This window comes from Aspergillus tubingensis, assembly GCF_013340325.1.
Source record: "Aspergillus tubingensis WU-2223L DNA, scaffold_13, whole genome shotgun sequence".
Classification (NCBI taxonomy): Eukaryota; Fungi; Ascomycota; class Eurotiomycetes; order Eurotiales; family Aspergillaceae; genus Aspergillus; species Aspergillus tubingensis.
This window is the reverse complement of record NW_023336287.1, coordinates 885,488-907,555: the sequence shown is the minus strand read 5'-3', so window position 1 is coordinate 907,555 and position 22,068 is coordinate 885,488. Positions and strand designations below refer to the sequence as shown.

Sequence of the window (22,068 nt, the reverse complement as noted above, 5' to 3'; positions counted from 1 at the left end):
TCTCACCGGAGCCCCGAAAGTGCCGTCGGTCATGCTACTCTCTAATCATGCGATCACAGATAGGCGTCGATTAATTGTCTGATCGCTGTTTCTCTATCTCTTCATCGGTTCCACTGCCATACAAGCCACGTCGGAAGTCCGAGGGTCTCGCAAACGTCGCATGACACCGCTCGCGATTTTACGAATTTTTTCCAGCTAAGACCATCGATATGGCTCAGTACACAGGCAGGCCGTGGCTCGCCTGAGTTTCTGTTCTCTCCCGGAATCACACAACTCGATCTACTTCCCTCCGCCCGGTCCCGCTCGATTCGACTCAAAAGTGACCGCGGTCTGGCCTGGCACTCCCGCAGCCTACGAATACGAATTGCCTGTGTCGTAAGCAGAACGGGGCACCCCGATTACGCTTCGCTCTGCATTGCCACTCTTATAGCCTCTAAAGTCATCCATTCTTGCAGCGGTCTCATCGTGTTGATGACAGGAGACCCGACCGATGACAGGAGACCCGACCCTCGTTTTAAAGGTGAGTGGGCCCTTTTGCTCTGAAAGGGTCCTCAGGACCTAAACCCCGCGGGGTGTGTAGAGGTGTAGACCCCCACGTAAGAGTCGGTCTCACTATGAGACTCGCAAAGTAACCTATTCAACTACGCTTATTCGGGATAGAGAATTGAATAATGTCCTATTAATTTAACATTTCTACAACATGACGATCGTGAATTGTCATTCCCTTAGCTGTACCCATGAATAGCATGAATAACAATCAATGCACTCCACAACGAACCACTTATAATGTCTTCTCAATATACTGGCTGAATATCTGGCCGATCTGTTTCGCACTGTCCTTCGGGATCCTCTTCTGGCCATGCTCATAGTCGACGTAGGTCGACCCAAACCGGGTCTCGTAACCTTCAGCCCATTCGAAGTTACTAGTCCAGTCAGTAAGCCCACATAACAACATTCAGGGAATAAGTATATCGCAGTACTCACTCCATCAAACTCCAAGCCATATAAGCCCGCACATTCACCCCATCCAGCGTGTACGCATCCGCCATAGCAGCAATATAATCACGGAAATACTGCGTCCGGAACTCATCCTTCAGCAGCTCCTCCAGCGGCAAGTCATTCTCGCCCTTCAAGCTCGTCCCATTCTCCGTAACATAGATTTTAGGCTGACCATACCGATCACTCAGCCATTTCAACAGCTTCCGGAATCCAAGCGCATACGGTCTCAACCACGCAGACTGTGTCTCTGGGCCAATGAACTCGCCCTTCTTGTTCTTAAGCAGGATCTCCAGATTTCCAGCGGTATCGTCGGGATCCGCCTCACCGGTTTTGGCTTTGATGTAGTTGGCGCAGTAGTGGTTCATGCCGTAGAAATCATTGCTGCCGTGAACGAGAGCGATGTCTTCTGCGGTCCAGCGCGGGAGTCGGTCCCCGAGCTGCTTAACCATGCTGTCTGGATACTTTCCGTGATAGATGGGGTCGGCGAACCATGAGATGGCGAATTCGATCTTGCGGTCGCACGCTTCGACGTCCGCTGGGTTTTCGGGGTCCCAGGGCTCGGCCCAATCTCCTATATATGAAAAGATAAGTAGAAGTAATTAAGAAGAAGTGTCCAAACATATACATACCGTTAAGCGTAATCCCTATCTCCCCACCATCCCTACCTTTAAACTCCTCTCGATAGATCTTCACCGCAGCCCCATGAGCCACAAGGATATTATGACCCACAATCCAGCACTCCCTCGAGCTATCCCCCTCGGCGCTCTTACTCCGATCACTCGTCCGACCCGGAGCAAATTGCCCGACATTATACCCGAGAACGCTACTACACCATGGCTCATTAAAGGTAATCCAATGCTTGACTTTTGAGCCCAGGGCCTGGAACATGACTCGAGCGTAGTGTGCGAAATCCGCTACGAATTCCTCCTTGTTTAGGAGTCCACCGTACCGCTTGTCGAGTTCATCGGGCAGATCCCAATGGAAGAGTGTCACAAGAGGTGTGATCCCGGCTGCTAGGAGGTCGTCGACGAATTTGACGTAGTGTTGAATTCCCTTTTCGTTGATGGGGTCGTTGCGCCCTCCTAGGGGGATGATGCGTGACCTGGATGGATGGATGGTTTAGAATGACGTTCGGGGTGTGATTGAACATCTGTCATGGCATCGCGCTTACCATGAGATTGAAAAGCGGTAGGCTTGGGCACCGCATTCTTTTAACAGTGCGATGTCTTCCGCTGTGCGATGGTAGGAGTCGCAGGCTATGTCTCCGTTGGCGCCTCCGGCTATCTTGCCCGGGATTTTGCAGAATGTGTCCCAGATGGATGGACCACGGCCATCTTCGGTTACGGCGCCTTCAATCTGATAGCTGTTGATGATTGAATTAGTACTCTAGTAGTTGACTACTCGGAGTGTAGTATGGACTGAGTGGGGGGAGGAAACGGATGGAAAGATGGTACCTGGCAGTCGCGAAACCCCAGAGAAAGTCCGGAGGCAAGGTTGAGGTTGTTGCTGAACCCATGTTTTGAACTTATTCGACAAGTTGAAGAAGAGCGATGGTCTTTAGATTGAGAAAGAGATTGATGTCAGACAGCAGCGAGGATGGGAGATTTATGGGATGTTTATATAGATCATGTTGGATGTCCGCCAAGGAGGATGAATCCGCGCTAAAGAGAGTGGGGAAAGCGGGGAGGGTAGTACGGACATCAAGGTGAAAGAAATTGGTCGGATCCTGCCTGACTTCAAAAATCCAAAGTGGAAGTGTTTACTAGTAATTGAGGGGGATCAAAGAGGATCATACTAGTAAGGATGATGGAGGGAGAGAGACACTGGGAAGATTGACGGCTGGACGGGCCGACCTCCGAAGTGTAACAGGCATAGCGTGGTCTACTACTATATACTATCAACTAGTAAGTACTACTAACACTACCATGATGGAACCACTGATGGCTGGCTTGCCAAGATATATCAATGCTGTGACTACGCCCAAGTCCCATTATTTATCCATGCTCATCCTCGCCATATGTGCGTTGGAGACGAATTTGCGCTAGAATATGAAAGTTGATTGATGCCTCTGCCAGGTTTCTAGGCGGGACCGGGTGACGTATGGTTTATTGTTCAACACGGGATTCTGATTCTGTTCTCAGATACGCCCACTTCAATGGTAATATGGACAATATGGCCCTGGTCCATGGATCCCTCTACTGATCATCTCCGCTCAATTATTTATTTATTTCTATTGTCCTTGCTGCTTTTTGTTGATGAAGACGTTGGTGGTCGAGTAGTAATAGCCGCGGCGATAGACCGCGGAAGCATCTGTTTGCATCCACCACTGCCAAGTCTAGAACTGGACACCTTCAGCATTCAACACACGTGTGAGCCGAAGTGCTCGTGGATGGGGAAGAAGGCGGCCGCAGGCTATTTTATGAATCAAATACCAAGCGGGTTATGTTTGGCAGGCACGTCAGCCGAGTCAATTCTTGCAATGGAGCCCGATTGAATGCGACTCCGAAGGCGTCATCAACAGAGCTGAACATAGTGGCAAGCTGGAACTAAATCGCTGTTTCAAACACAAAATCCCGAGTCAGAGCATTACCGGCAGTATCGGACCAAGATGAACGGAGCAGAAAGCTACCGACGGGCTCATGCATGACACTGAGCCGAGGAAGCAAGGGGAGATCTAACAATGCGCTTGCAGAAATTTTCCGAGACCCCCTAGATCGATGGCAGACACTTTAAGAGTGTGGAATTTGTCGTGCTCGATGAATGCCTATTCAAAGGTACCTAATGTATTTTGTGTAGGAGCTGAGGCATCTAAGGTACAGGCAGCCCAGTCATTCCTCTGGGGGGTAGATGCGTGCGGGTGAATGTTGTTTTGGAGGTGCTCGTGCTCTTTGCCACTAAACTCTGCTGAGATCGTGTCACTACTGCTTCTATACTAACCTGTTAGTACGTGAATCCGTCATTGGTGACTTCTAATAGAAAAGTAGAAGGCGATCGGTTAATTGTAGTGTTCAGCGCAGTCAAACCTCCATTGCCTTGGTAAGAGGGAAGTTGTAAGAATCTAATTTTGGCTACACACCCATGATAAGGCATCTAAGTAAAGCGAACAATCTAGGTGCTGCGATATGTCAGACAGCATGAAATAAATGAGTCTGTAAGCAGGCTTTACTCTGCCAGCATACCGTACGAGGAAATGTGTTATCATCAGTGCTATTATGAACGGAGACGGACGGTCAATTCCAAGGCAGTGTGGTGATTATGATGCTAATCTTTCAGTTCTGAATCCGAAGCATTCCCACTATTAGGGTGTACAGGTCAGTGAGAAGCAGCCATCAAGATGGAACGGATTCTGGGGTGGCCTCCCTGTTATGCCTTGTTTTGCAGGGTGAAGGGGATGGCCGAAACCGTCTCCGCCTCATGGTATCTGGGTCCTCTACCATGGAGAAACAGGAATCGGTACGATCCGTCCGCGCTTGCGGGAGATCCATACGTACCACGCAGGATCCACGGCGAACTTGGGGAATATTTTGTTTTATTTTATGACATGAAAGTGGCTTGTTGTTCGAGGATGATCACGGAGTGGCTTCCGATCGGAGCAAAGCTAAGGATGGGAGGGAGGGACGGATGCGGGCAGCTCTCGGTCAGCAAGGGCCTAGGCTAGACTAACCCTACTATGCGGGCCGGTCTCAGCGCACCGGCATGTCTGTTGTTATTATTATTATTATCATTGCTGTTGTTAATTCTCTCCGAAAGACAAAAGATACTACTAATGTTGTCTAGAATGTTGGGCTTAGATGCAAGCACCGCGCTGCAATGATGTCTGTCTTCATCGGATTTTAACCAGTTAGTTAGTGAATTGATTCTCTGTAGGGTGCGATCGGGTTGGATCCTCCCGAAGATGTGGGGAGTTGCAGTGGGGAACTGCATGTATAGTAAAAGTAGTAGTATACTATCTAATACATCCTGGTATAGATAGAGATAACTAGTGTTTACCACTTATTTTGGGAAGATGGCCCTAAACAGGCCATAAACAATCCAATTGAGCAGATTGTTTGTTTGCGGGAGGGTGGAAGAGATCACGTGCAGCGAGAGCAGCCCCGGAAGCGAAAGCGATCGAGGATCGAGATCGGAGACGCCCAATCCTCGCCTCATTCCACCCTTCCCATCCCTGCTGGGGAAAAAAACTAAAGAGATGCTTCCGAACACTATGAGCACCTTCGAGTCAATATCGCTACCGCTTTCCTCTGCATTCCACTCCTTAGGCCGACATTCTGGCCCGAGTTCGGTAAACCATCTTTCTATGCTCCAGCTCTGCCGAACCCTCCACAATTCCTCCATAACAAGCACAATAACAAGTATGGCGCTCCAAACTTATAAGTCCCGCCTCGACCGGCATCGAGATCTCAGATCGTATTCATCGCACATCTCGATCCGCTCAGAGAGAGTTAGTCAACTCATTACTTATCCGCCGCTCCCTTTCCTGGCACTTCGCCCAGCATGAAGTGGACCCAGCTCAACACGCTGGTTCTGCCAGTCCTGTCATGCCTCATCCAATTCTCCTCTTCCCGTGTCGTGGATTTCAGACTCGACTTGACATGGGAGAATAGCAATGTTGCGGGTATCTCCCGCAAGGCCATCCACACCAATGGCCAAGTCCCAGCACCAAATCTCCGCGTGAACCAAGGCGACCAGGTGAGAGTTCTGGTCAACAACTCCATGCCATTCGGCACCACAGTCCACTGGCACGGTAAGCTCATCGCAGCGCGGCAACACGCCTATCCCAATCCTCGGCCCTGTTCCTTTGGTGAGATGCTGACCCACGGACTAGGTATCCCTCAGTATGGCACCCCATGGTCAGACGGGGTCCCGGGCCTCAACCAAGAAATGATCAAGCCTGGTGAGCAATTCTACTATGAATGGACAGCCACCGATTACGGCTCCTACGCCTATCATGCCCACACCAGAGCCCAGATGGACGACGGTCTCTATGGTGCCATCTATGTAGAACCGCGTGCAGACGTGCAGAGACCGTTTAGCAAGATCAGCAGCATCCCGTACGAACTCCAAGCCATGCTGCAAGCTGAAAAGAACACCCATCCAATCATGCTCTCCGATTGGCGAGTTTTCACGTCCGAGGAGACTTTGCAAATCGAAGAAGACTCTGGAGTCCAGGCGACTTGTACTAATGCCATCCTGGTCAATGGTAAAGGGTCGGTTATCTGCCCCCCGCAGGACCACATCAATGACCTCACCCGGTCGGGTGAATGGACTGCGCTTTCAAGCGCAGGAAATGCAACCATGTCTGATATGGGGTAGGTCTATTGTCTTCTTCATTCTTGATCTCTTCATTCCTTTGCTTTCTCTCTTGTTGTTATTGTTGCATGCTATCGATCGGTTCACTTACCATGTATCAGCTGCATGCCACCCCTTAAAGCCCGTCTGGGCGGGTTCCCGTTCGACGTGAGCAAGATTCCGTCGGGGTACTACCAGGGTTGTGTACCGACCGTTGGTGAGCAAGAAGTGCTTTCCGTCGACCCGAGGACCCGATACGTCAGCTACGACCTCATCAGCCTACCTGGCACGTCCAACTTGGTTTTCTCCATCGATGAACATCCTATGTATCTCTATGCGGTCGATGGCCGCTATGTCGATCCCCTGGTGGTCGATGCTATCAACGTCTACGCTGGATCGCGGTACTCGGTCCTTGTGAAGCTAGACCAACCCATTAGCATATATACCGTCCGCGTTGCTAACAAGTTCGCAAACCAAATCATCAATGGCACCGCCCTGATGTCCTACTCTGGCTCCAATCCAAGCCAGTTCAACACCTCTACACGTTACATCAACGAAGTCGGTACCGCGGCTGGTATCAACGGCACTATCATTCTCGACGAGGCCCAAATCGTCCCATTTGAACAGGAGGCGCCTGCTCCCGAGCCAGACCAGACCCAGATCCTTCAAGTCAATCTCTATAACGCCTCCTATCGCTGGACTCTCGGCGAAGCCAGTTATCCCATGGCCAATGAGGATCTCACTCCCCCTGCACTTTTTAACTACTCCTCAATCCCCGCCGAATACACTGTCATGACTAAGAACAACACCTGGGTAGACATTATCTTCAATATGACCTCGATCGGGCAGCCGCAGCACCCGATCCACAAACACTCCAACAAATTCTTTGTCCTTGGCTGGGGCGCCGGGGTATGGAAATGGCCTACCGTGGCCGAGGCAATGAAAGAAATCCCTGATAGCCTCAACGTGGTGAATCCTCAACTCCGCGACACCTTCCAGACGCCGGCATCGACGCCGAACCATAGCTGGTTAGCGATCCGCTATCATGTGGTCAACCCCGGTCCGTTCTTCATGCACTGTCATCTGTCCATGCACGAGAGCGGTGGGTTAGCTGTGGCCCTGTTAGATGGGGTGGATGCGTGGCCGACGGTACCAGACCGGTACCAGTTGCCAGCGTTGGCGGACCCGGCGGAGAACACTCCAGCAACGCATGGATTGATGGATCATCCTGGCTTTGACTGAGTGACCATCCGTTAGCTGACTGTTTTCTTCACTGCCAATTCATCATCTTGCATATAGCCGGCGTTCTCGCGATGTGTGAGCGGCTTAAGGCGTTGGGGTTTTTCATTGGGTTCTATTCTGTTCTTGCTTGGCGGATCTTCATGCATTATCTGTCATACTTACATGTTGCTTCCTGTTTCTGTTTCGATGTTCATCTGAGACTGAATTATCTGGCATATACTTTGAAGATGGGCATGGTAATTAGCTATCGTTAGCCTGCATCTATTTCATATTCAATATAGAGTTTACAATTCGTTTTACATGACCCGTCGGAGGAGCACCTTTAAACAGGCTTTGCATAATACTAGCACCTACTATATTTTTGTTTGGCGAGTGCAGCTATGACAAGTTCATTGGTAGTTGGACTTATAGTGAACGTACTTCCTGATCCGTCCATACATACATACATATACATATACATACATACACTCACAGCATATATACATTATATATAGTAGTGTACTGCTATTGCTCCTTCTACAGAGTTACTGAAACGAAGACACACCAAGCAGCGGTTGCACTAGATATTCACCAACCTGGCACTGTAGGTCAAGGGTTAGATATCACTACTAATCATCTAAGTCCAACATGATTAGTTTCCGGTTCTTTATCTCAGCGCCCCGTTGATACAAACTATTACATTCTACCATATGCCACTACCTAAACCCTCTATCCGTGTGTACCCCAATTAGACAGGTGTTCTTTTAGCCGGATAATGAAATGTATTGTATTCCTCTAATGCCACCCCTTGTGTATGTAATGCACCCGCAACCATAAACAGAGTTTATGAACATGGACCTGGACTCCCAAGTCCTGCTTAATAAATCCCTTCTACAAGGTGCAAAAGAAAAGTCACTCTTCTCCATATACAAAGCACATCACATCACATCCACCCCCAGTCCCTCAATACCACGCAAGCACCGATAAATCCCTAGATGCCATAAGCACAAATAAGCCACCCACCCACCCACACCACCAACACAAACCTTAAAAATTTTCTGCATGCATGCATGCATACATGCATATCTAGTACCTATTACTAAATGTAATATAAACCCTGAAAGCAACCCAAATATCGCGTGGCTGGGCAAAAGGAAAGGAACCATCCATCCCCCTGGATTGGGATTGAACGCGATTTGCCTCCCCTCTTTTGTCCCAAGCAAGGGATGAATCGCCGTACGCGGAAAAGAAGGCGAGTTATGTAAGTAAACCTGGCATTTTCGCCCTTGGAAGGGAAGGACGGACACATTCTTAAATATGCGCTACGCTGTTCTCTGCACTATTGCTGCTGCATGCGATTGAGTGTCTCTTCCTCCCATCATTATCGTGGTTGATCCTATACGTGAGATACGAAGAACATCATCATCCAGCTATCGCTATCGCCATCATGTATTCCTTCAAAGCCATCACTCTATTGAGCACGCTGCTTCTGGCTGGGGTTGGGAGTGCGAGGTTGAGTACGACTGTACGTGTTCTTTCTCGAATAGCTAGCTAGTGCGGCTGGTTATAACCCTACAATGGATGAATATATGGATAAGATCTTTTACTGACTGACTGACTACTGTATACAGATCGGTCTAGAGACAGACGAAGGCAGCCACTCCGTTCAGATCCCCTTCGATGACTGTACTCAGGTTGGGCAGTTGTAAGTTGATCACTCACCAACATCGATTAAACCAGAAGAGAAAGAAAGAAAAGGATAAGAAGAAAGAAAGAAAGAGACGAAGAAAGAAAGGGCGGATTCAATTAACATATATTATTATCACCCGTCACAGTGAAGTTCGAGGCGTGTTCCTCTCCAAGACGTGTCGTCTTTTCACGTAAGTGATTTCTTTTCTCCATGATACTTGACTTTCCATAGTGCATACTGACTCGAACATGTTTCTATAGTGGAGTAGGCTGCACCGGACGAAACACCCTCCTGCAGCCTGGTGAACATACCTCGTCGGAGCCGGTATATGTCGATAGTGTGCTGTGCTACCCGTGAAGGGACTTACTTGGTTGTTCTTGGGGTGGTCCGGTGGTTTGGGGGTGTATAATATGAGTTGGATGAATGGATGAGTTGATGGAAATTATGGTATAATGTGTCATACTAGGTTGAATGGTAATTGTTGAGGTGGAATTTATATCTTGCCATGTTTATTGATTTCGGTAGAAACCTATCGGAGGCTGGGTAGGAGATATAGAGGGACTCCCTTCTTACGATTCTCCTTTGAGATGGGATTGGACTGATGAGGTGATACTCGAGGTACCATTTCGGCCTTTCGTATTTGATGTGTATGTAGGTCGTAGGTCATAGGTGATTTGTGCAGATGAGCTCCTGTGGAAGGCGACCTACTGCACGTAAGTTCGTGATAGCATATCACTTGCTGCTCCTGAAGGAACTGAGTCCCATGGAATTACTTTCTGGTTTCCGGTACGATGCAGCGGTCCAGAAAACGGGTTCAGGTGTGATAACCGTGTTTACCAGGCATCTTGACTGGTTTCCTTTCTGAGACACCACCTCCGATGACTCGTGTATAATCTGCTCATCTCAACATCACTCCTTTTTCCTCCCCTCCAGCACACGCATCACATCCGTCACACTGTCCTTGTCGCCCTTCTTCTTCTTCGGCCCTCGTTTCCTCTTCTTCCCGCCGCGTCCCTCGTTCTCCAGCACTACCTCTTCGTCCTCCTCGTCATCGTCATTGCGACTTCCTCCAAAGCCCATGTCCATATCCATCGCATCCAGGGCTTCCCGCCGACGCGCCTCCTCCAGGAACCTCTTTCGTCGAAGCGCCGTCTCGTCGTCGACATCTTCAGCATTAGCATTGGCAGCACCAGCCTCCTCGGATTGTCGTAACGCAGCAGCCCGTTTCAGAGCCGCCAGTAGAGTAGGATCTTTAGCCAACGGGTTCGACCGGTCCACTTCAGGGACTTCATCCATTGTAGACGTAGAAAAGTAATTTCGAGGCCGACTTGTTGTCACCTCCGGTTTCTTCGTATCACCGGTAGCAGGAGCTGGTTCTGTGGCCTTTGGCTTCTCGCCATCTTCACTCTCATCAGACGAATCATCATCATCTGGTAGATCACCAAGCGGGCTATAGTCATCTCCAACGCCAGCAAAAATATCGTCGTCATCATCCTCCGCCGGCGCGGGTGCCTTGGATGCAACCTCTGCTGGAACCTCCATGCCCAGCGGCTTCGCATCCTTGTCCGGCATCAATAATCCAGCAGGTCCATCACTAGCACTGGCACCAACCTCACCAGGCTTGTCTAGCCATCTCACCTTCCTCTTCGTCTTGCCCTCCGCATCCGTGATCTGTAGGATCTCCTTCCTTCGCCCATTCTCATCCTGCTCCACCCAACGCTTCTTCTCCGCCTTGGACTCTCCCCCGATCCTCTTAAACTTGGTCCCCAACGCGGGCTCAGCCGACTTCGCCGCCTCAGCCGCAGCAGCAGCCCGACTAGCCTTCAACTCCCTGAGAATCTCGTCTCTTGATTTTCTCTGAGCCATGACGCCCTTCTTCTTCTCCTTAGTCTCCTTCGGGGCAGCAGTCAATGCATCCACCCCCTCGCCCTTTTCTCCCAATACCCGATCCAGCTCCTCATCCACATCTGCTACATCTTCTTTCTCTTTTGCCTCACTCTTCTCCCCCTCCCTATCCAAGACATCAACGTCCTCGCCCCCTTTAACTCTCCTCAATAACTCCCAATCCAACCCCTTGACCATATGCGTACTCTTCAGATCCCCACCCACCCCCATTTCGGCACGCAGGTTCTCAAACGTGGCCTGGTCAATCTGTCCTAGCTTGACCATCTCCTCCAACGCCTTAACACGCTTCTCCAGATCCGACACATCATCACCCCCACCTTCCCCTTCTTCCGCTTCCTCCTTCTGGCGCAACAATGCAGCCCGATCTTGATATCCGGACGGTAATTTCGTTCCCTTGGGGGCGGCGGACGATTTGAATTTCTTGGAAGCGGGTTGGGCTTCGCGGCGGTATTCGGCTAGTTGGCGCGCAAAGTCGACGTTTGTTAAGGCACGGCTGTGACGGAACGGTGGTTAGTAATGTCAACCTTTTAGAATGACGGTTACAAGCGCAGGTGGTGTTTGGGGGGATCAGCTCACGGAGTCATGGGGATGCTGGAGCGGAGGCGCGAGCCCAGAGCGCCGGCTGCGGGGGTCGCATTGCCGATGCTTTTGCGCGGTTGTTGTTGGGATGGAGAGGATGCATCTGGACTGGTGGATTTGGCGGCGGGTTTGGAGGAAGGGTTGTCGAGGACAAGGCGACGGAATTGGTCGTTGTTCATAGCTGGATGAGAAGGAAATGAGATGCGATGGATGCGATGCGATGCGGAGGGCGGAGGTTTTCCAAATGTGATGTGGTTCTGGGAGAGAGTATCCTTTCCGGGGAGATTTGTAGAAGATGACGCTATTGACACATGTCTCACAGTAAGATGCGCGTTGTAGGAGAGATTTTGTTTGTAGCGGGTTCAATGAAGATGGGAGAAAGTCGCGGCTTCATATGAAAGATGTTCAGACGTCAGGTTCTTGGCATCGGCATCGGCGATGACTGAGGTGCCTGAGGCTGACTACCTAAACTACTAGATATAAAATCACCACAAATTGGTAAGGGATTATGTGATGACTGATCATCGAAAAATAACGGTATGCAACATCATGATATTATATGCCTCCAAAGGTCCATGGTTTATTTAAAGCGACGACCAGAAATGGGGGAGAAAGGCGGCGGGAGATTGATACGACTAACAAGCGCTTCAACGGCCTCAAGGGAGGCTCCCAATTTAGCTAGAAATACTAACTAACAATCATTTTGTTCTACAGATGGCACTCAGGCTAACTAGCTAGTTTTAGGTTAAAATATTTTGTGTCGGAGGATCTACAGGATTTTTGATTTATTTATTTGTTTTATTTTAGATTTTTCCCCCTTCGAGATAAGGAACTACTTCCTACTAAGATCAAAGTCCTTAATCATCATTGACAATTAAATAAATGGTATAATATGAAACATCCAACATTAGACACAAATTACCTTAAAAGAAAAAGAAAGAGAGATCCTTTCGATGGTCTAGATTGATTAGTATCAGAAACTAGTTTACTAGCGGAGGGTTTAACAGGAAGAAAGTATCATATCAGGCCATAAGCTCCTCTTTCCTCTTTCTCCCGCGCGCGCCCTTTTGTCCCTTTTTCACATGTCACGCCACTCCCTCCAACTCCCCTTGTGTCAATCCAAACTCTCCAACTTTCCAACACTTTTTCTCCTTCATCCCTGCCTCATTGCTGCCTGCTTGTTTTCGCAGCATTATTTACCCTCCATCTTTCTCCTCCGATTCACGGCCATCGAAATATGCCCTTTGCATCCCGCCATTCTTCCTTGTCCTCTCGATCCTGACCTCCCTTGACTTTCCACCTCCGCGATCCCCCCGTCTCCCGCAAAAATGGCCGCCGCTGTTGTCGCCAATGGCCATACCACCCCCTCTGCCGATGTCGCCAAACAGCGCAGGCTAATTCACCACCATGCCGATGTCGTGATTGTGGGCGCCGGAATATTGGGATGTGCATTGGCGGTGGCACTTGGAAGACAAGGGCGTAGCGTCCTACTGTTGGAGGCGTCCATGAAGGAGCCTGACCGAATTGTCGGAGAATTGCTACAGCCTGGTGGTGTCGAGGCGCTCGAGAAACTGGGTCTTGCCGATTGTCTGGAGGACATTGACGCCATCCCAGCCAAGGGCTACTATGTGTCGTACTTTGGGAAACCCGTCTCGTTCGCCTACCCCAAGCCCTCTTCGTCGTCGCCCGCCCCGCAAGGGCGTTGTTTCCACCATGGCCGCTTCGTCATGAAGCTGCGGGCTGCCGCGCTGGCCTGTCCCAACGTCACGGTCGTAGAGACCAAGGCCACCGACTTGGTCACTTGCTCCCACACCAAGCAGGTTCTTGGTGTCGAGTGTGTAACCGGCGACATGAAGGATTGCTACTTCGGCCATCTTACGGTGGTGGCAGATGGCTACGCCTCGAAATTCCGCAAGCAATACCACACCAACACCCCTAAGGTCCGGTCCAGGTTCTGGGGCTTGGAGTTGATCGATGCAGACCTTCCCATGCCTTACCATGGCCACGTCCTCCTCAGCGACAATGCCCCTATCCTCGTCTATCAGATTGGCACCCACGAAACCCGCATCCTCATCGACATCCCAGAAAACCTCCCATCGGCCTCCGTCAAGAACGGCGGTGTCAAGAACCACCTTCGCAACGTCGTTCTCCCGTCCCTTCCCAAATCTATTCAGCCTTCATTCATTGCTGCGTTGGACAAGGGTCAGCTGCGCTCTATGCCGAACTCGTATCTCCCTAGTGCGCCGAACAAGACTCCCGGTCTGGTCATTCTAGGAGATGCACTCAACATGCGGCATCCGCTGACCGGTGGAGGAATGACCGTCGCATTCAACGACGTTGTGGTCCTACGTGACTTGCTCAGTCCGGAGAAAGTCCCCACCCTCGCTAATCATGAACAAGTCCTGCGACAGCTGTCTTCCTTCCACTGGCAACGAAAGAAAGCATCCTCAGTCATCAACATCTTAGCGCAGGCTCTCTATGCCCTGTTCGCTGCCAACGGTTCGTTTATCCTCCCCCCCATTGCACCCAGAGTCCCAGCAGCTAACGCCAGACCCCTCAATCTAGACGAAAATCTGCGTGCTCTCCAACGAGGCTGCTTCCGTTACTTCGAGCTAGGAATGACCAGCGGCCCCATAGGTCTTCTAGGTGGGCTGATTAAAAAGCCAGATGTTCTGTTCTGGCATTTCTTCAGTGTTGCCTTTCTCTCTCTTTGGCTCGTCATCACCGAGCATCCCTTTTACATGCTGCCTCTGGCCTTCCTGAAATGCATCATGGTTTTCTGGACCGCTTGCGTTGTGATTTTCCCCTACATGCTGATAGAGGCATTCTGCTAATGGGAAATCGCCACTGCCGTCACCATTAACATTACCATCATCAGCATCATCTCCTCATTTACCCTACATGTCTTCCCCTAACTTCATCCTACCTTTATATTTATACCTAATGAACCCAGACCGGGTTGATTCATTTCAATGAGTTGCAAGTGCCGAAGAAGCCATGACCACCAATCCCGTACACATGTATTTATCACACCAGATCTGATCACTTTTCTTGTCATATATTCTCTGTGTTACCTTTTAATACCTCCCTTTCTTGCTTCTGATCCTACATGTATTATTAGAAACTGATTTCTTGTTTTCTTGCTCCAATGCTACTACCACCTGTATTTTCTATATTCTGTATATACGATAGAATTGATCGCGTCTCAATATTGTTACTATTGCTTGTTTTCCAGACACGAAAGCTTGGCCTAATATCTACCAGACGTATTAAATTTGTCACTCGCCTAGCAAGCAGCAATTACGTATCTCGCACTCCTGCCGATGAATACAACAGAAGCAAAGATGAGAAGCGGAATTTGCCGACAGCTAAGATCGAAGAGTCTTACATGGAAGAAATTACAAAAGCAGTGAATGATACCATTACCAGAGGATAATTGCGGCATTCTTGAGGATACACGGCTGAGGGTGATCTTTTGCTATTGAGTCGGTTGATTTCACTAAGATAACTGTACTATACATGACTACGCTGTGGAAAACAATATCGGTACTGAGGAAGCTATTAGACAGAAGTTGGGCGGTACGGTTGGAGGATATGGATGGAGGAAGTTGATGAACAACTTATTTAGGTCAGAGAGCACATTTGGGATAGTCTACGCAAAGCCGGTTTATCTATCTATCTATGCGGAAGGCAAGGCTCGGAGACATAATCTGCAGGATGTGACACCGGGGGTGATTCGAGATGAAATCTCCTGGGTACTGGGATGGAATAAATAACGTAGTTAGTTCATTTATCATTCAATGTTCAGTGGTAACCACAGCATCTTCTACTTTTCTACTGGAAAAAGAGACCTGATGGTAGAAATCACATGTATATGTAAATTCCAACGTCTACATTTGCACCTCTTCCCCCCAACCCCAACTGCCCAAACCCATGACCGATGTGGATGGAATATGTAACATAGGCAATGAAAGAACAAGAAAAAACAAAAAACGGAAACAGCATCTCTGTCAACTAATCGACACACGCACGCAAACAAGAAACTGTGAAAGTCAAACCATATGAACCCGCTCGCCCGGCTCCCTGCTATGATGGTATATTGACAATGACAATGACAATGATAATAATGATGATGATGATGTTGGTGATGATGATGATGACGGTCATGCCGATGGACTATAATCTTCAAAAGCGGATGAAAAGAAAAACAAAACAATATGATGAAGAAACAAAAACGGCGAGGAGACCAATTCGGCCAGACGAAGGAAGAAGAACGGGCCATCTAGGCCATATGCCATTCCGCTTCAATTTTGGTGTCTTTCAAATCAGCTGACACTTCTTTTTTTATCTTCCCCCTTGGAGCTCAATGGCTTCCGCGGGGATATTTCATTTGGTCTGCGTATTTTTTTTTTTGCGTTTCGCTGCCCTCTATGCAGCACCACTGCAGGGAGCAAGGGGAAAGATGATACAGCCGGTATGCAAAGTCGTATGGACCCAACAGCCTGGGGGGAAGCCCTCAATCACAACCCAAAGGAGTCAAATGCAAACTCCAAACCACATCAAAACAAAACCACAGTATAAGATGAACCACGACATAGAGGACGGGGCAACATATATCATATGCAATTCTCACAAGTAACCCATGGTAACCAGCCAAACCCCCCTGACTTGCCAATTTTCCGTTATTTAACCTTGCAAAACGCCAATATTGAACATGAATAGAGAAAAAGGACGGATGAAAAGTGTCATGTACTTCCATAACATGTAGCAAGAAACAAGTGCAACCGAAATCATGTCATTTGCAAGAAGAGGACGCCGCCTCATTTATACAGTACCATGGAACATCCCTCCAGTTGATCGAAGGGTTCGATAGTATACTCAAGCACTCCCCCCAAAAATAAACGCATTTGTAAACTCGTGACACAGGCTGTACAATAGCCATGCATGTAACAGGCTATATGGCCGCCAGGAAGCTCTCTACCCGATGCTGGTTCAGTAAACAGGCCAACCCGGTAGGTGTTCCCCAACCAAGCACAGCTATGGCTCAGCTTGGCCGAAGGTATCGCGCGTGCGGCCTGTGCTAGATAAGACTGCTGGAGGCAACGCAACACGGACAACAGATAATGCTCACGATGACACATCATCTAGTATTTTCAACCCCCCTTTCTCAATGACTCATCTGCTGGGAGGGGCTCCGCACCACTATGCAAGCCATGCCTGTGTTCTGTTGAATGTCTGGCATTCTTCTTCGGCTTCCTTTTGGTCGTCTGCCAACCACCACCGGCATGAGCGACAGCGGAGTCTGGTGTCGAACTGACCCCGTTGGACTTTCGCGATTGAGCAATGGGATGACGTTTCTCGTTATCGGTTGGTCCGGAAGGCGGATTGTGATTCTTCGATTTCGTTTTGTGTGAAACCCCGTTGGCCCGTTCGGAAGCATCGACGCCATTAGGCCGCCGTTTCCCATTGGAAGAAAAGTGCGAGTCCGCCGCTGGCGATGGCCCTGTGGTTAGTGGCTTTTCACCTGAATTTACCTGTTTCGAGCGATGATTGTCTCTATCCGCTGCTTCGTGATTCGATTGCGGCACTTTCATCTTCTCGGTACTATGCTTCAGCTGAGGTTCGGAGGTCTTTTCGGAGTTTGCGAGATGAAGGCTTTGCAACCGGCTCGAGAGCAGACTCTGCTTTGCACCGTGTCCATTAACAAAGGAATCAGCTGCTTTCCCTGTTTGGTAAATGTCAACCCCCTGACGACCAAAGTAGGGCGGCTGATCAATATCGACCGAGCTATTGTCCTGGTATTCATGAGACACAGAGTCTGAGACGCTCGCTGGCGTATCCATATTCAGGTCATCTGAATTCGACGTACAGTGGCTCATAGCCGTGTACGGATCATAGCTTTCCGCCGATACTGAGAGACGCTGTTCACTAGGGGGTACCGAGCCGTCCACGATCAAAGGTCCGCTCCGATCGCCAGATGCAGCTGGTCGCGAAGTTGCACGCTGCGACGTCGACCCTGGTTTCGTTGGCAATGCAGAGCTGTTATCTGAGGCTTGACCGGTCGCTTCACTTGCCGGGATTGACGTCATATAATCCTGAGGGTTCGTAACAAATGGCACGACGCCGCCGTTCTGCAGTGCCAGTCCTACCGGAGATAGCGGCGATAGTAAAGCGTTTTGATGATACGTCTGTAGCTGCGGGGAAGTTGCAAGGTAATATCCCATATACTCATTCGGCCGGCATTCATCAAAATAGGTAGAACGAGACACGTTGGGAAGACTGCTCGGCATAAAGGTGTTGTTCTCATCGGCCTGTGTACCGTCGGGTGAGCCGGGAGCATTGCGCGCCTTCGACCCCGGCGAGCTGTCCGCCATCTGAGATATCGAATACAGTGGCGCAAAGCTCGGAAGGGAATTGACTGTTCGAGCCGGCTGTGAGTGTGCTCGGAGTGATCCACCCGGAGATCCGTTGGCAACAGATGATCGACGCGGACTACGCCGAAGGTCCGGCATGGCAGCAGTGGCTGAAGGCGACGGCGGATTTGTGTTGCTCCCCTGCACGCCAGGAACTCCCACAGGGAGGTAGTGACTGTTGTAATACACGTTCTGGCGGTGCGGTGTGCTGAGAGGCGGATGGTTCACAGTGCCCGACCTTGACCGAGAGTTGTCGTCGCCTGAAGATTCTTGTTGCTGAGGCATTGGGAACTGAATAAACGGTTGGCGAATGAGAACTGGCGGCGGCCTCCCAGTGAGGAGCGCCTGGTTCTGCAGCTGCAGCCGCAGTTCTTGCTCTTGGGCCTGAAGGATCTGTATTTGCTGATAGAGATGGTCATGCAAGAGGTACTGTGCGTGCTGCGCTTGCAAAGAAAGCTCAGAGGCGGTCATACCGTTGGGTTGACGAAAGTTACCGGACTTATTCGGTGTGTTGGAAGCCCTACGACCACCGGAGTGCCCTCCTCGGGAGAACTGATTCGAATGTCGTCCGCCACGACCTCCGCGACCTCCGCGGGACGGTGGCGGTGCTGCAGTGAGCACAGGACGCGGTTGGGGCGGCGGTCTCTCCCACGAGCGTTCTTCCTCCGGGGGATATTCGTATTGTTCGCAGCAGTGCTCCAGGTTCCCTTCGGAAACGGCCTGGAATGCCCGGCGCAGCTCCATATGGACCCCTCGAAACGATGTGTCGTCCGCTGTGTTTCCCAAATTCCGTGAAGTGTTGAAAGGCTCTTCCACACATAAACGGTTGTTTTGTAGCAGGTGCCAGCCTTTCGCCTCCTTCGACAAGAGCTTCCCCTCACGGACAGATATCACATGCCGCTCGTAATCGAGTTCATGACCATAGTATTTGAAGAACTGGAAAAGTAGCTCTCCGAGACTCTGCTTGTTTTTCCGCCCATAGCCAACAAGGGAATCGAGGTCATCATCAAAAGAACAGACTATCCCGTCCGCGGTCAATTTCTTCTTATGCGGCCGAGCTTGAAGGCTCGGTAAAACGGGGGGGTCTCGCGTTTGTAAGAAATTGATTATCAGGCAAATCCACGTGTAGGAGCTTAGTGTGCCTCCAAGGCCTGTGTGCGGACAGTCAGTCGAAAACTCGCTCCAGTTGTCTGTCCAAAATCGACGACTCGACACATACCGGCATCGTTGAGGATCCTCCGTTTCGTCCAATGCTTGATTATCATAGCCAAGGGTCGCACGCGTTCGTCAAGTTCCACATACGTCCGGACCATCCGCGTATTCTCCAGTGCCATAGTATTATTGACGTTCATGTCGCATGCTAATCGCAGCTCCGGATCCCAGATCTTCACGATAGGTACTTTGGCGTGCGATACGCAAACGACCCGTTCCATACCATCTGTACCCCAAATCATTGTCAGCGACTGTTTACACAAGGAAGGCAAATGGTGGTTCGCTTACGCCTGGCTAGTACCTCTGCCAAGAGGCATACGTGCTCAAGCTCCTTATAAGTGGTAGTTATACAGATGTCCACTTAATCATCGTTAGAACACACACATAAAGTAAGCCGCATTACCGAAACATACCGTCTGAGTCACTTGAACAGAGCTTATTCCCCGACGAGCCGAAAACGTGAACCTTGATATTGCAGCCTGGCCACTGATCATTGAAGAGCTTCTCCAACTTGCGGACTAATTGACGTCGCCGGTCGTCGCTTTCAGCTGACGGCAGGAGTTGATCGTATACCTCCAGCATATCTGCGCTGAGTCTCTTCTCCTCCTCCGGCTCCAACCGCTCCTTGAGACCATCCTTTTCCTCCGGCAGCAGGTCGGCACCTAATGAATACGGCATTCTTCGACGGAAGAAAGCCATGGCGGTTTCATATTTGCAGCCCGAGAACTGTTTTCGCAGCGAGGGGGGAATATGAGTAGACTCGGAGTGGGTGGAGCGAGGGGAGGTGTTTCCTTGCGGGGGCGAAGGTGACCTGGAGTGGAAAGAGATTTTTCGCGCATGTTGGTATGGTGTGGAGGGCAGGGAATTGGATTGCTGCGAAGTCAATGGCGGCCGATTCTTTGCCTCCGGAGACGTTTCTGTGGATAACTTCCACGGCATGTTCGAGGCCTTCCGTGCTGCTACCGGCGACCTTCCACCTGGGATGGAAGATAGTTTAGCATTCCCATGGGTGTCTGGGATCATATAGCGACTCCAACGTTGATCGAACAACGTTGGCCTCTGGGGAAGAGTGGGACGAGGAAGGTCCGACGGTATTCGGACGCTGATGTCGAGGTCCACCTAAAATCCAACCTTGCGGGCGAAAACAGTCCGCCACCAGCGAGTGCAGTATAATCCGTCAACGAGGGGAAGCACGGCGAGTGTCTTCGGACGGGGGCAGAGGGTAACCGTAGGGAGAGCGAAATCCGGAGACGAAGAAAGCAGTAGACTCTGTGCAGAACTCGGCCAGCGATAGGTCAGCAAAATCGCCTTTTGTGCTGCTGTGCTGTGCTATGCGCGGGCAAAAGGTATCGCAGTCCTCGATTTGAGGGGGGGTGTGGGAGGGGAGGCAAAAGGCAACTCTCGCAATAGTGGACCCGCCAGAAAATGGATTGAATAGAATCTGAAGCAGACCGGAGACAGGAGTGAATGAGGTATGGGGATTTCCAGCGCGAGGTAAATCGGGGTAGTGGGCAGAAGGTTCACTGAGTGGACGGACCGGGCGATCGTCAAACAGATAGACGGTGTTTTAAGGGGAGGGAGCGATGGCCTCTAGCCGGGAAGAAGGGCACACTGGAAAAAACCACACAAGGCGAGCGGAAGAGTCGTATCGCGGAAGAGCAACACCGAATTTGCTCCATGTAAGGACCAGCCAGGTGACTTGAGCGAACGAATATACGAAGAATTCCAACAGGTTGCTAGGCAGGTCAATCGACGAAGCAAGCACCAGGGGGAGGAGGGGGGGGTGTGATCTGCTGGTGGTGGTTGTAGTGGTAGTAGTAGTTGGTTGGTGTGGTTGCTTGGTGGTTTGCTGCAGAGGTAAGCCAAAAGCCAAAAGCCGGGAGCCAGAGCCAGAGAGCCAAGGGGGGGGGAACAACTGCAATTGCGTTCCAACGGCGGGAAACTCTGCCAGGCGTTCCGACAAGTGGGCACGGCTGGGTAACCGCCGTTTATGCTTCCAGCCCAGAGGGAACTATTATCGCTCTATGAGAGATAGACCCCTCCACACAGAAAGCCTGCGAACAACAATAGACAGGGGGCGACAAAAAAGAAGAAAAGAGAAAAGAACACAAATAAAAAATTATAAGTTACAGAGCACCGGAAAGTGTAAAACAAAAACGGAATGGGGAAGAAAAAAAAAGAAAGAAAAAGAGGAAGCTATTTCCTTCGTTCCTTCCTTTTCCTTTACTTCGGTTTCCAAAAAGGAAAGAATGGAAAAAGAGTGGGAAACGACTCAGGGAAAGAATGACGGTTATAGGAAGAGACCAAAGAAAAATTGAGTGTTTACAGAAAAGAAAAGAGACGGATAATCACAAGGAGTCCGTTGGAGGGGTTGTTGCAGCAGAAGGGGCCAGATTCAAGAGAAAGAGAAGAATACTACCGAGCAATAGAAAGCGGGATTTGAGGATGATTGAAGAACCAACACGTTTGGAAACAGCAGTCAACTCACCTAAGCACAACAGCAGGGAAGGAAGTAATCCCAGATAGATGACAGGTAGCCTGGTCAGTGTCCCTCCTGAAGGACTCGGGGGACTAGCCGGGGAAGGAGTAAACTACTACTAGTAAAAGCAGCAACAGCAACAACAATACTAGGAGTAGTAGTAGTAGTAGTAAGTAGTTCTTGTACGGAGTCCGCGGTGGTAGCGGTTGGTGGTGTTGGAGGTAAATACTACTAGTAAGTAGTACTGAGTAGGTGTGCCCCGAGGCAGGAGTAATATCGGA

The 22,068-nt window shown here is 50.1% G+C and overlaps 6 protein-coding genes across 6 annotated transcripts; 3 read left to right on the top strand and 3 right to left on the bottom strand.

The window, feature by feature from the left end:
- Positions 1-781: 781 nt before the first annotated feature.
- Positions 782-2,515, bottom strand: AtWU_10594 (glycoside hydrolase family 1 protein; the record flags this gene model as incomplete). The annotated part of the gene is made up of 5 exons (XM_035505698.1): positions 782-923; positions 985-1,570; positions 1,629-2,101; positions 2,171-2,362; positions 2,454-2,515. 5 exons carry the CDS (start codon positions 2,513-2,515, stop codon positions 782-784), a joined length of 1,455 nt encoding a protein of 484 aa, XP_035361591.1.
- A 2,978-nt stretch (positions 2,516-5,493) lies between these two features.
- On the top strand, positions 5,494-7,530 carry AtWU_10593 (L-ascorbate oxidase; the record flags this gene model as incomplete). Its single annotated transcript, XM_035505697.1, has 3 exons — positions 5,494-5,743; positions 5,825-6,308; positions 6,411-7,530. The coding sequence occupies 3 exons, from the start codon at positions 5,494-5,496 to the stop codon at positions 7,528-7,530; spliced, it is 1,854 nt and encodes a 617-aa protein (XP_035361590.1).
- Positions 7,531-8,956: 1,426 nt separating this feature from the next.
- AtWU_10592 (integral membrane protein PTH11-like) lies at positions 8,957-9,556 on the top strand (the record flags this gene model as incomplete). The annotated part of the gene is made up of 4 exons (XM_035505696.1): positions 8,957-9,034; positions 9,141-9,214; positions 9,345-9,389; positions 9,460-9,556. 4 exons carry the CDS (start codon positions 8,957-8,959, stop codon positions 9,554-9,556), a joined length of 294 nt encoding a protein of 97 aa, XP_035361589.1.
- A 552-nt stretch (positions 9,557-10,108) lies between these two features.
- On the bottom strand, positions 10,109-11,862 carry AtWU_10591 (uncharacterized protein; the record flags this gene model as incomplete). The annotated part of the gene is made up of 2 exons (XM_035505695.1): positions 10,109-11,597; positions 11,681-11,862. The coding sequence occupies 2 exons, from the start codon at positions 11,860-11,862 to the stop codon at positions 10,109-10,111; spliced, it is 1,671 nt and encodes a 556-aa protein (XP_035361588.1).
- A 1,149-nt stretch (positions 11,863-13,011) lies between these two features.
- erg1 (squalene monooxygenase erg1) lies at positions 13,012-14,517 on the top strand (the record flags this gene model as incomplete). Its single annotated transcript, XM_035505694.1, has 2 exons — positions 13,012-14,182; positions 14,249-14,517. The coding sequence occupies 2 exons, from the start codon at positions 13,012-13,014 to the stop codon at positions 14,515-14,517; spliced, it is 1,440 nt and encodes a 479-aa protein (XP_035361587.1).
- Positions 14,518-16,836: 2,319 nt separating this feature from the next.
- Positions 16,837-20,331, bottom strand: AtWU_10589 (PAP/25A associated domain family; the record flags this gene model as incomplete). The annotated part of the gene is made up of 4 exons (XM_035505693.1): positions 16,837-19,247; positions 19,316-19,534; positions 19,597-19,668; positions 19,722-20,331. 4 exons carry the CDS (start codon positions 20,329-20,331, stop codon positions 16,837-16,839), a joined length of 3,312 nt encoding a protein of 1,103 aa, XP_035361586.1.
- Positions 20,332-22,068: the final 1,737 nt, after the last annotated feature.